The following is an 11,501-nucleotide window of genomic DNA, read 5'->3' on the forward strand; positions in this document are numbered from 1 at the left end:
GTGTTCAAATGTTTGGCATGGTCGCTTACGACATGTAAATTACAATTCAATTAAGCGATTAATTAAACTAGAATACATACCAAAACTTAATATTGACTCAAATCACAAATGCCTCATATATGTTGAAGCTAAACAAACTAGATGGGAACAAATACTTCATTACATTCATCGATGATAGCACGAAATATTGCTACATATATTTACTTAAGAGTAAAGATGAAGCAATAGACAAGTTTGTCTTGTACAAAAATGAAGTTGAGAATAAACTCAACAAAAGAATTAAAGTGGTTAGAAGTGATACGGGTGGGGAATATGTTTCTCCCTATGCTGATTTTTGTGCTAAAAATGGAATTCTCATGAATTCACATCACCCTATTCACCTCAATCCAATGGAATTGCTGAAAGAAAGAACTGTACCTTGAAAGAAATGGTCAATGCCATGATAATTAGTTCGGGTGTAAACCAGTCAATGTCGGGGGAAGCTATTTTCTCAGCTAACTATCTTTTAAATAAGATACCTCACAAAGAAAAGAATGAAACACCGTATGAACTTTAGATGGGTAGAAAGCCATCATATAAGTAATTACGAGTGTGGGGGTGCCTAGCTAAAGTGGTAGTGCCACCACCTAAGGTACAAAAGTTAGGGCCTAAAACAGTGGATTGTGTATTCATTGGTTATGCACAAAGTAGTAGTGCTTATCGGTTCCTTGTGCATGATTCTAAGAATCCTGAAATACACAAGAATACCATAATGGAATCAAGGAATGCTTCATTCTTTGAAGATGTGTTTCCCTGTTTGAACAAGGAAGTTAAAAGCCCATCTTTACCAAATAACAAATTTGTTCGAGAGGAAGAACAAGCTCAATCCGAGGAGGAAGAGATAGAACCCAAAAGAAGTAAGAGGGCTAGAGTTGAAAAATCATATGGTGATGATTTTTTCACCTATGTGGTGGAAAGTGAACCTAAAACCTACCAAGAGGCGGTAACTTCTTTTGAGGGACCTCAATGGAAAGAAGCCATAAAAAATGAGGTAGAATCTATCTTACAAAATCATACATGGGAACTAGTAGATCTACCTCCAAGTAGCAAGCCACTAGGTTACCGTTGGATTTTTAAGAGAAAGATGAAACCTAATGGCAGTATTGATAAATACAAGGCAAGACTAGTAATCAAAGGTTATAGACAAAAGGAAGATCTGGACTACTTTGATACTTATTCGCCGATAACGCGGATAACATCCGTTAGATTAATTCTTGCCATTGCAGCTATCAAAAACTTGCAAGTTCATCAAATGGATGTGAAAAAGGCTTTCCTAAATGGGGAGTTGGAAGAAGAAATTTATATGGAGCAACCTGAGGGATTCATTGCCTCAGGACAAGAGAACAAGGTTTATAAACTTGTTAAGTCTCTATGTGGATTAAAACAAGCTCCTAAACAATGGCATCAAAAATTTGATCAAGTCATGATGGAAAGTGGCTTTAGAATCAATGAGTGCAATAAGTGTATCTATGTGAAAAACACCACTCATGGTTATGTCATCTTGTGTTTGTATGTTGATGATATGCTTATCATTGGTAGCGATGACAAGATAATAAGATCCATAAAGGATATGTTGAAATCCATGTTCGATATGAAAGATATGGGTATAGCAGATGTGATTCTTGGAGTGAAGATCACAAGAACCCAAAGTGGTTTGATTTTGAGTCAAACATACTATGTGGATAAAATTCTTGAAAAATTTGCTAAGGCAGACACTAGCATAGCTAGAACTCCAATTGACACTAGTCAACATCTACGTAAAAATAGCGGTGATAGTGTTAATCAAGTGGAATATTCAAGAATTATTGGCAGTCTATTGTATCTAATTAGTTGTACCAGACCTGACTTAGCATATGCTGTGAGCAGACTAAGTAGATACACTAGTAAACCCAGTTCTAAACACTGGAAGAGTATTACTAGGTTGCTGGGGTATGTGAGATACGCACGAGAATATGGATTGCATTATGGCAGACATCCAGCAGTTATCGAAAGATACACAGATGCAAATTGGATATCTGACATAAAAGATTCCAGATCTATAAGTGGATATGTGTTTACACTTGGAGGTGTTGCTGTAGCATGGAAATCATCCAAGCAAACAGTTATATCTAGATCCACGATAGAATCTGAATTTATCGCCTTAGATATTTATGTTGAAGAGGCGGAGTGGCTACCTCAATTTGTAGAGGACATTCCCGAATGGCCTAAGCTGGTAACGGTCATATGTAAACATTGTGATAACCAATCGGCAATTGGTAGAGCTCAAAGTACAATGTATAATGGGAAATCAAAGCACATTAGACGTAGACATAAAACGATACGACAACTAATCTCTACGGGGGTTATCACGGTTGACTGGGTGAAGTCAAAGGATAACATTGCGGATCCGCTTACAAAAGGCTTGAGTAGAGATGTAGTTTATCAGCCGTCAAGAGGAATGGGACTAAAACCCATGAATGAATAAATTCATATGAAGGAAACCTTACCCATAAGACTGGAGATCCCAAGATCTGGGTTCAAAAGGATAACCTAATTATATGAGTGGGGCAGGTCACTGAAAGGGGAGTTAACATCTCTTCCTATTCCATTCCTTTATGTAGTGACAAAATTAGGCTAAACATATGGTTTTTAATGATTCTTGGAATCACCTATGTGAGAGAGAAGTGGGGTCACTTCGAAGGGAATTATAGGGGCAAAAAAATTCCTAAAGCTCTTGCAGAACCATGTTAGTGTTCATGACCAAAAACGAACACGTCTACGAGGATATGACCTTGTCAGGGAGAGTCCTGTGAGATTTACATTGTCGTCTACATAAATGGCAGCTTAGTTCAAAGACATCGAGATCCACTAACTGCTAGGAGATTAAGTGTAACTTCTTAAGGGAGGGTTCAAAGGGTAATACCTACCTATCCTATGCAGGATTCAACTGTTGAAAATTTCATCTGGAAATTGGATGTACAGAGATCGATCTCCATTCATGTGGGGGATTGTTGGAAATTTAGTATAAATATTTATATTTTTTACTAACTTTGGACATATATAAATATATACATATGTTGTATATATAACGAACTCTAAGTGGGCTTGTGTTCTCCTCCACGAGAACTTCGAAACAATATATTATATGTCCAAAATAGAGTATAAGTGAATGAGATATCGATACTCAAAGATGGGTATTTGAGAATAAGTTTAGCACAAGAGAGGAATGTGGGAATGAGTCCCACATTGGTGGAGAGACCAAACTCAACAAAGTTTATAAGCTTCATTGCATGGAAGGCTTACAAGCTTGTGTCTATGGTTATGCTACAATTCCTACCCACGCGCAGGGGGGGGGGGTGAAAATCTTGGTTCCGTAGACCAAAAACACCGAACTCGTGCATGGGCGCGACCTGCGGACACGAATGTAGCTCTGAGAACTCGGGTGCACGCTACCCTCAGTTTTGAATTCTGTAACTAATGACATTTATTGCCATTAAACGCTCAATCAATTAGTGATTTGTTTCCATTTCACGATTCAACTATAAAAGAAGGCAACTCCTGCTTCCGGCCATTCTTTCAGGCAAGTGGTGATATCCGGCAGTACACAATATTGTTTAGGTTGTTGTACCCTGGGAACAGACGGCGAATCTGTTTAAGGGAATCGAGTCCAACTCGAGCCTCAGCCACATCGTTTGCATCTAATTTTTCTTTACAGGAAGCTTTCAAGAACGAAAACGAAGACATTATTCTAACATTTCCCACCTGTTTTCTGTTGTTTCCCCTGCTTTTTGTAACCATTTTGGTTCTCTGGTATCTGTTAATTGATGCATCTGTTTTGAACATTCGCATATTCTTTCTGTTACCTTGGACTCCCAGCGATGGAATCTATTCTTATTTCTCCAACTGAAATCTGGACACCCACTTTGATGAATGCCATGAAAGTGACTTGATGTAACTGATTTGGTTCTCAAGTTTCTATGAATGTGAATCTGATTTTCGTTTCTGTAAATGTGAATCTCATTTTGGTTCCTGCTTTCAGTTATCTTAGTTACATTCTCAATTATCAATTTATCATACATTATATTTATGTTATTTATGTATCACAAAGATGCAAAACGGAAAAGAACGGGTACGATTTTCAGTAAGGTCGGGTGGAAGCCTTTTTGGTAATTTTAAGCATATAAACAATATTAGTTAACGGTACATGATAACCAAACTTTTTTTTTTTTTTTTTTTTTAAATCCGTTAAAATGTTAAATGCATTTTTAATAAATATGAAAAAATAAAAAGGAAAACCATCATTTCAAGTCTATCTATAGACTATAAGTCGAAATCTCTTGTGTTGAACCATTAATTAATTAATAACAGTTTTGTTTTTATTATATGTGAGATGTATTTTTATTAGATAAGTATAAAACACGGGCTGATCCCCTTTTAGGTGCAATAATAAGGCGACGAACTCATACGTGAGCAGATAAAACTAATCTTCGTACGTCGATATGGGATAAGTGAGTAGATTCCTGGTTCCTAAAGTTCTGAAGCATACTCCGTTAAAGGTACATACGACTCACTTCGAACCAGATGCCTACCAACTGTTCGATGAAATTACCCAACTAGAGTTCACGTGATGTGGTGAATTTCTTATATTCTAATGAAGGCATTTAAACTCGTACGGAGCCATTTTCATGTCCCAAAGGGAGGTCCTCTCAGAACCAAGAAGTTAACTGGTGTTGTGAATCTTAACGCAATCTCTTATCACTCCTTCACTGAATCACGGTTGGATCCTCAATCTTCCGAGTGGCGTGAAAAAGCCCTCCCAAAACTAATCAAGCTGACCCCATTGCTAAAGAATTTAGACCTAATCAATGGAAAATTGGTTAATCTCCACGACAAGTGCACTGTGAACGACGAGTTTCTTCTCCAGAGCATGCATACATTCAAGTCTATCGCCACAGCCTTTCTTGGATACGACTCAATGAAGCAAGCATTATCTACAGAAAGTACGCCATGTCTCTCTGTTGATAAGCCACTTTATATGGAAACTTTTACCTTGAATTCTCTCAAAAAAGTATGCGACATCTTAGACGTGTCTGCTCAACAGAGGAAATTAGTTCGTCTTGCAATATGTCCACAGGTTACACAGCACCAAATATGGACAGGTGCCCTTGAGGAGATACTAAATCAATTAAGATTTGAAATGAGTGTTAATGATTATGGATGCATAATGGCTCAACAAATAGTGGTTAACTGTCTTAAGTTCTTGGATGATTTCATGTCTTATGACCCCGAGTCAACTTCATGGATGCGACTTACACTTAAAAAAGATGCAAACCTGCCACCTTCTGCTAAATGGGAAGATTTTCTTGAAATGATCAATGATTTGATGATCTGTTTAAAGAATGAAGAGGGATTTTTCTTTTATGTGAAAAAGCTTGAGACCATGAAAGAAGGGTTGTCACAGATAAAAGATGTTTTGGTGGATAAGAATATTGGATACAAAGAGGTGAGACATCAACAAAGTTTAGTCCAGAAGAAGTTGACTAAATCTTTGGGTCATTCATCTAAATGTTTGTTCACACTTTTATTGTATTATCTTTATGGAAGTATTAGGGACATTGAGCTTGATATTTGCTGTTGGTTTTCTGAGGGTGATGTTGGGAACAAGTGTTATTTGTGTGTTGGGAAGATTTTGATATCAGATGAAGAGAAAATGTTAAGACATGAATTGAAGAAGTTAGATAGGGCTCTTAGGGTTATTAAGTTTGTATACGAAATGGCAGAAATGAAGGAGATTGTGGAGTTGCAGGGTCATGTATGGTGGTTAGGGTGTGAGAACAGATCACTTGTTTATAGAGGGCACGAGTTCTTCATTCATGGTATTAGTCTCTGATGAATGATATGGGTGTTGTATGATTTCTTTTGCCTACCTTTCAATGAGGTTTTTAATAAAGAAAATGAAAAACATCATATGGAACTACATCATTCACAATTATTTTTAGATGTTTGCCAAAGTGAAATGATTCAAAATCTGATGGGAATCGTAGATGTTTTTGCTTCAATAAAATTACATTCATTGGTGGTTAGTTCCTCGTTGATCATGTACACTATCAAATGGAAGATCATCAACCTATGGGAAAAAAAATACAGAGGTTCATTAGTTTAAGTATTTTTGAAGTATTATTTGCCAATAATAGGTTATTTCAGGAGGATAGTTATGCAAGGATTCTTTGAAGTATTATTTGAGCCCCACAAAAAAGAATCCAAATTTCCTATCATTATAATAAAGAATAAATGTTCGAATCCATTATGTGAGAATCGGTGTTACGGAGTTGTTATTTCCTATCATTCATAAGGATAAAATTCTCCTGTTAGAATCCATTACATGAACGAGATTGATATATAGTGTTTGACATAATAAGTAGAATTTAGAAATAATCATGTTTATAGTATATAGTCTCACTTTTGGAATAGAAATTTTATATTAGATAGGATTTATATTTATGTTTAATTATTAAAATTGATCAAAATAATAATTTGGAGTAATATGATATTTTGAAAGTTTATTAAGGATATACATGATATTTTATATTAAATTTATAGGGGGGTATAATAGTCAATTGATAAAACTAAATGGTTAAAAAAATGTTAAAAATAATATTTGGACAACTATGCTATTTTAAAAGTTTATAAAAGGATAAATATGATATTTAGGTATTAGGTTGGATAAATTTGATATTTTAATGTTTATTAAGGGTATATACAATTTTTTTTTTAGTTTGTATATTTAGAAGCCATGTAGAAATAGGAAAAACTTTTATGACTGTTGTTTTTTGTGGATTGTTCATAGGAGGTTTTTGTTGCATTTGTTACTCTATGTTGTCACCATTTTGTTCCAAAATTCATATCTTAACAACATCGACACAATAATTTGGTTGTCTCCTAGTAAACAGATGAGTCCATAACTATGGTGAGGTTCAATACTTAGACAGGAGACATTGTGATTTACCTCTAACATGTTGACTATGGTTGATAATTTTTCTTTCGAATATAAATAAAAGGTAAATAATAAATTAAATAACACCCATTCACAAAACTTGGAACGATTTATCGACAACACAAAAACTTCTACAAAATAAATAAGCTTATGGACAAAAAAAGTTTGTGGTAGTAGATTGACTATGACAAAATAGTGAACAACAAAAAAAGTTTGTGGTAGTAGATTGACTATGACAAAATAGTGAACAGCCTCGAGGAACTTTTACATCTACATAAATGATTGGCTGACAGAGAATATATAGGAATCCAAATAAAAAAGAAAAAATGTTTAAATATGTGCAAAACGAGAACAAGAGTAACCAAGAAGCCAGTAAAGAATTTACAACCCAAAAACAAGTAATAAAGAGAAAATAAATCAATTGTGGAATTATACACACACCTTTCAATTACATAACCTTAAAAAACCAAGCAATTAAGGGACATATGACAATGAAGTTTTATGCATCATATTCCATCGTTTTAGGTGAGACAAAATATTTCAATTTTTGTTTATTGACATCGTTCAAATCCCAGTCAAACATCCTAAACCTAAGAGCTCAAAAAGTTTTATGCATCACGACTATCCAAGAAACGGACAACGACTACTGTAATATTATCTGCACTACCTCTCTTTGAAGCTTCCTGCATCAGCATCTTTGCCGCGTCTTCGGGGCTCTGAATCGGTTTAATCATCGCAACCGCTTCATCATTAGTGACGACATCCCAAAGTCCATCACTAGCGAGTATAAGAAACTCAAGCGACTCATCAATCTTTTCTTCTTCGATTTCCGGATCAGCAACCACAAACTGTTTCAATAACCTATCACCAAAAGCACGTGAAACCGCAAGAACACCACCAACTCTCCAAGTCCCTGCCCACATAACAAAACCCCCAGCATCTTCAATCCTTCTTCGTTCATCACTTTGATCCGGTTTATGATCTCTGGAAACAGCATACGCGTTACCACCCCTGCAAATAACAGCTCTGGAATCCCCCACGTTTGCTACAAGTAAACGGGTACCAACGATAATGGCAGTGGAAGCGGTTGATCCTGCATCTCTCATCTGATTGTTTTCTGATTTTAAAAATTCTTTGTCGGTGTCACTGTATGCTTCGGCTATGGCTGATTTGGTGTCGGAGATGAACTTTGGATGTTTGAGAAGATTGGTGAAAAGATTGTGTTTCACAAATTCTGCAGCTCGAGCTCCGCCATGGCCATCAAAGACTCCGAAGAGACCGACTTTCTTTCCATTCACACCTTCAATTCTTGTCTCGTAAAAATCCTCCATTGAAGATCTCTTTCCGGGGGAGCTTGCGTAGCCATAGCTAAACTTTGAATCTTGGCTGAGACCACCTCCGGTGACCGGAGAAACACCACAACCGGGAAGATTTGGGTTGGCGGATGATATCACTGAATCAAGATACCCCATGATTGATTTGTGTTTTTTGAGTGGATCAGATTTCCTGAGAAGATTGTAAAGCAAGAAAACTCAGTTAACTAATCAAGTGAATTTAAATAGAGAAAAGAATTGAAACCCAACCAGAATGGTTAAATTAATTTCGGTTTTGTTTTTTGCAGCGATTTTGAATTGATTAAGAACGAAAGGATAAGAGATTACGAGTGTAAACTTAACAAAATACCTTTAAAGATCAGAACTGCAATTCGATCTATCTACCGGGCGTAAATCTGAATGAATTTAAGGGAAACGAATGAGTTTGAGGCTGAAAATCCGTCGATTGGGAATGCAATATATACACACACATAAATTCCTTACTCGTTTGCAGAAAGTAATTGTAAAATCTCTCCAGAGATTCGAAGAGAAAGATGATTGATCAACGAAAGTTCAACTTAGAATCTATGAAATTTCGCTCGAGCGAGGTCAACATCTTGACATTTTGACTTGACGCAAGACCATACAAGTGGACAACCACCCAATTAATTGTTACTACCTTGAAATCTTGAATTGACATTTGCACCCTTCTACATTACCCATTGTTTCAGTTTGAAGCCTTTATTACTCTACTCGAGTTATTAGTTGAGATCCAATGTACAAGAACTTGCTAAAGTGTTAAAAATTTGAAGACACAAATAAGTAGGGTTGACAAATCAGATCATCGTATCGTGTTTTTATCTGACACAATATGATAAAGTTTTAAGTAACATGGACACGACATGACACGATGTGTTTTTTTAACTAATACGAAAACGAATCGATTAAACAACGACAAATACGACACAACACGACAAAAACAAAATAAAATAAAAAATAGTTTATTTAATTAACACTTAATCATATATAACATGAAAACACGACAAACAAATGCTAAAGCGTGTCAGTTTTGTATCGAATTTTAAACATGAACACGACACCACATGACGTCGTGTTTTTTACACTTGACACGAACACGAATTCAAATTTCAGGTTCGTCTTAATTTCATTTCTTGTCGTATATTTTTGTCGTGTCGTGTCATCCATTGTCATCCCTACAAATAAGTAGGGAAATTGACTCTGGAGGTAACTAACTGTTGAATTTGTTCTCATTTGGTCCATTTTTTGTACTCAATATACCATCGAACTTTTTGTTTGTGTTCACCATAACCTTTTTGACCGACTATCACTTCTGATAGTCGGTCAAAGAGTTTATGGTGAACACAAACAACAAGTTTGATGGTATATTGGGTACAAAAAAAGGAAAGAGACCAAATGAGAACAAACTCACAGTTGGTTACCCTCCTTAGTCATTTTCTCTTTACTCATTTATAGAAAATCCCACATCATCTCCTACTCATATTAATGATTTTATGAGATTCATTATTGTTTCTCTTCAAAACATAACCCACGAAAGAATATTATTCATACATGTACAATTTTGTAATGCATTAGAATATTTATTAGGGGAATCTTGATTGAGTATGTGCATTTCATGACTACATTTACATTTTCAATCAAATGATTTATCGTCTCATGGATTCTGGACAAGTCTACAAACGAGTGGATTCAGTAGTGCTGTGATTTTTGAGTTTACTTGACTTTAAGATCAAATTCATGGGATAAGATACAACATCAATATGTTCAAGATAATGCAACTTTTGAAGACACATCACCATAATATAACTCGAGGTAAACATTTATGCTAATAAAGATATCTCTCATACACAATCATATCCTTTTGCAGAGAGTTGTTGACAGCCAACCACGATAAGCATATGTATTGATGAAGCTACCCATCTGAAACGCACTTCATGTACGTTATGGCCGAATAAGGTTGCAATATTTGATATTTTTGCATTTTTAATTTCATTTAACTTTTTGGGAAAAATTGCTAGGAAGGTAATCAACTGTTGAGTTTGTTCTTATTTGATTTTTTTTTGTACCCAATATATCATCGAACTTGTTGTTTGTATTCACCATAACCCTTTGACCGACTATCATAGGTGACAACCGATCAAATGGGTTACGGTGAACACAGACAACAAGTTCGATGATATTGGGTACAAAAAAAAAAGGAAAGGGACCAAATGAGAACAAACTCAACAGTTAGTTATCCGCCAAAATCATTTCCCCCAAATAAGTAACTTGACACTAAGCATAATAAAAAGACCTGACACCGAATATTTAAATAAAAAACTTCAAATACAAAAACTACTATAAGTATTTAAGAGTTTTTAACTTTTAACTTTTATGTTATTTTAAACCTGTTAAAAGCTCACAATAAGTTTGCCAAAAAGATTCATACAAATAGATGACACATTTTTCGGCTACCAGCTTCAATATAGTTTCGTCGTTCTATATGTTTAGTACTTTAGTTGGTTTAATTGTAGGGGTGAAATTGGTACGATATCGTTTTTTTTTTTTTTTCCTAAACTGTGTACCATACCAACTATAGTTGGTTATAGTTGGTACCATAAATTTGCTACCAGTATCATATCAAGTATATTTGATACAAATATGTTTTACTACCAACAAATTTGACTGGTACAAATTGATAACGATATATACCAACTTCTTTTAAATTTTTATTGTAAGATTAAAAATAAACAAAGACATCCAATCATTTTAAGTTTAGTAAAGAAATTAGTTACATAAAAAAATTAGTTACATAGTTATTATAGTTTACAAAATAATTATATTGAATTAAAGCTAAAGTCGTTATAACTTTGTGTTTTAACCTCATAATAACTATTGACTAATGCCACTAAATGATTTATATAATATTCTTAAAACTTGCAAACACTAAACACATTTGTTAATTGGAATATATGATTTCTTTTATATATATATATATATATATATATATATATATATATATATATATATATATATATATAATATGAATTTTTGGTATGGTATTAACATGGTATTCAAACTTTTGTAATATTACCTTACCAAGATTGCTTAATTGATATGGTACTGCCAACCAAATATATTGACTGTCAATTTTTTTG

At 34.7% G+C, this 11,501-nt stretch overlaps 1 protein-coding gene and 1 pseudogene across 2 annotated transcripts; one reads left to right on the top strand and one right to left on the bottom strand.

Annotated features, from left to right (window-relative positions):
- Positions 1–4,387: 4,387 nt before the first annotated feature.
- LOC144997599 (exosome complex exonuclease) lies at positions 4,388–5,992 on the top strand. Its single transcript, XM_078957493.1, has one exon. It carries the CDS (start codon positions 4,670–4,672, stop codon positions 5,906–5,908), a length of 1,239 nt encoding a protein of 412 aa, XP_078813619.1. The 5' UTR covers positions 4,388–4,669; the 3' UTR covers positions 5,909–5,992.
- Positions 5,993–7,411: 1,419 nt separating this feature from the next.
- LOC145047579 (putative protein phosphatase 2C 59 pseudogene) lies at positions 7,412–8,835 on the bottom strand (annotated as a pseudogene). Its single transcript, XR_013682282.1, has 2 exons — positions 8,696–8,835; positions 7,412–8,518 (listed from the first exon to the last, which is right to left on the bottom strand). The product of XR_013682282.1 is annotated as a putative protein phosphatase 2C 59 pseudogene (transcript).
- Positions 8,836–11,501: the final 2,666 nt, after the last annotated feature.

The sequence above is a fragment of the Lactuca saligna genome, chromosome 5, assembly GCF_052625555.1.
Source record: "Lactuca saligna cultivar CGN05327 chromosome 5, ASM5262555v1, whole genome shotgun sequence".
Taxonomy (NCBI): Eukaryota; Viridiplantae; Streptophyta; class Magnoliopsida; order Asterales; family Asteraceae; genus Lactuca; species Lactuca saligna.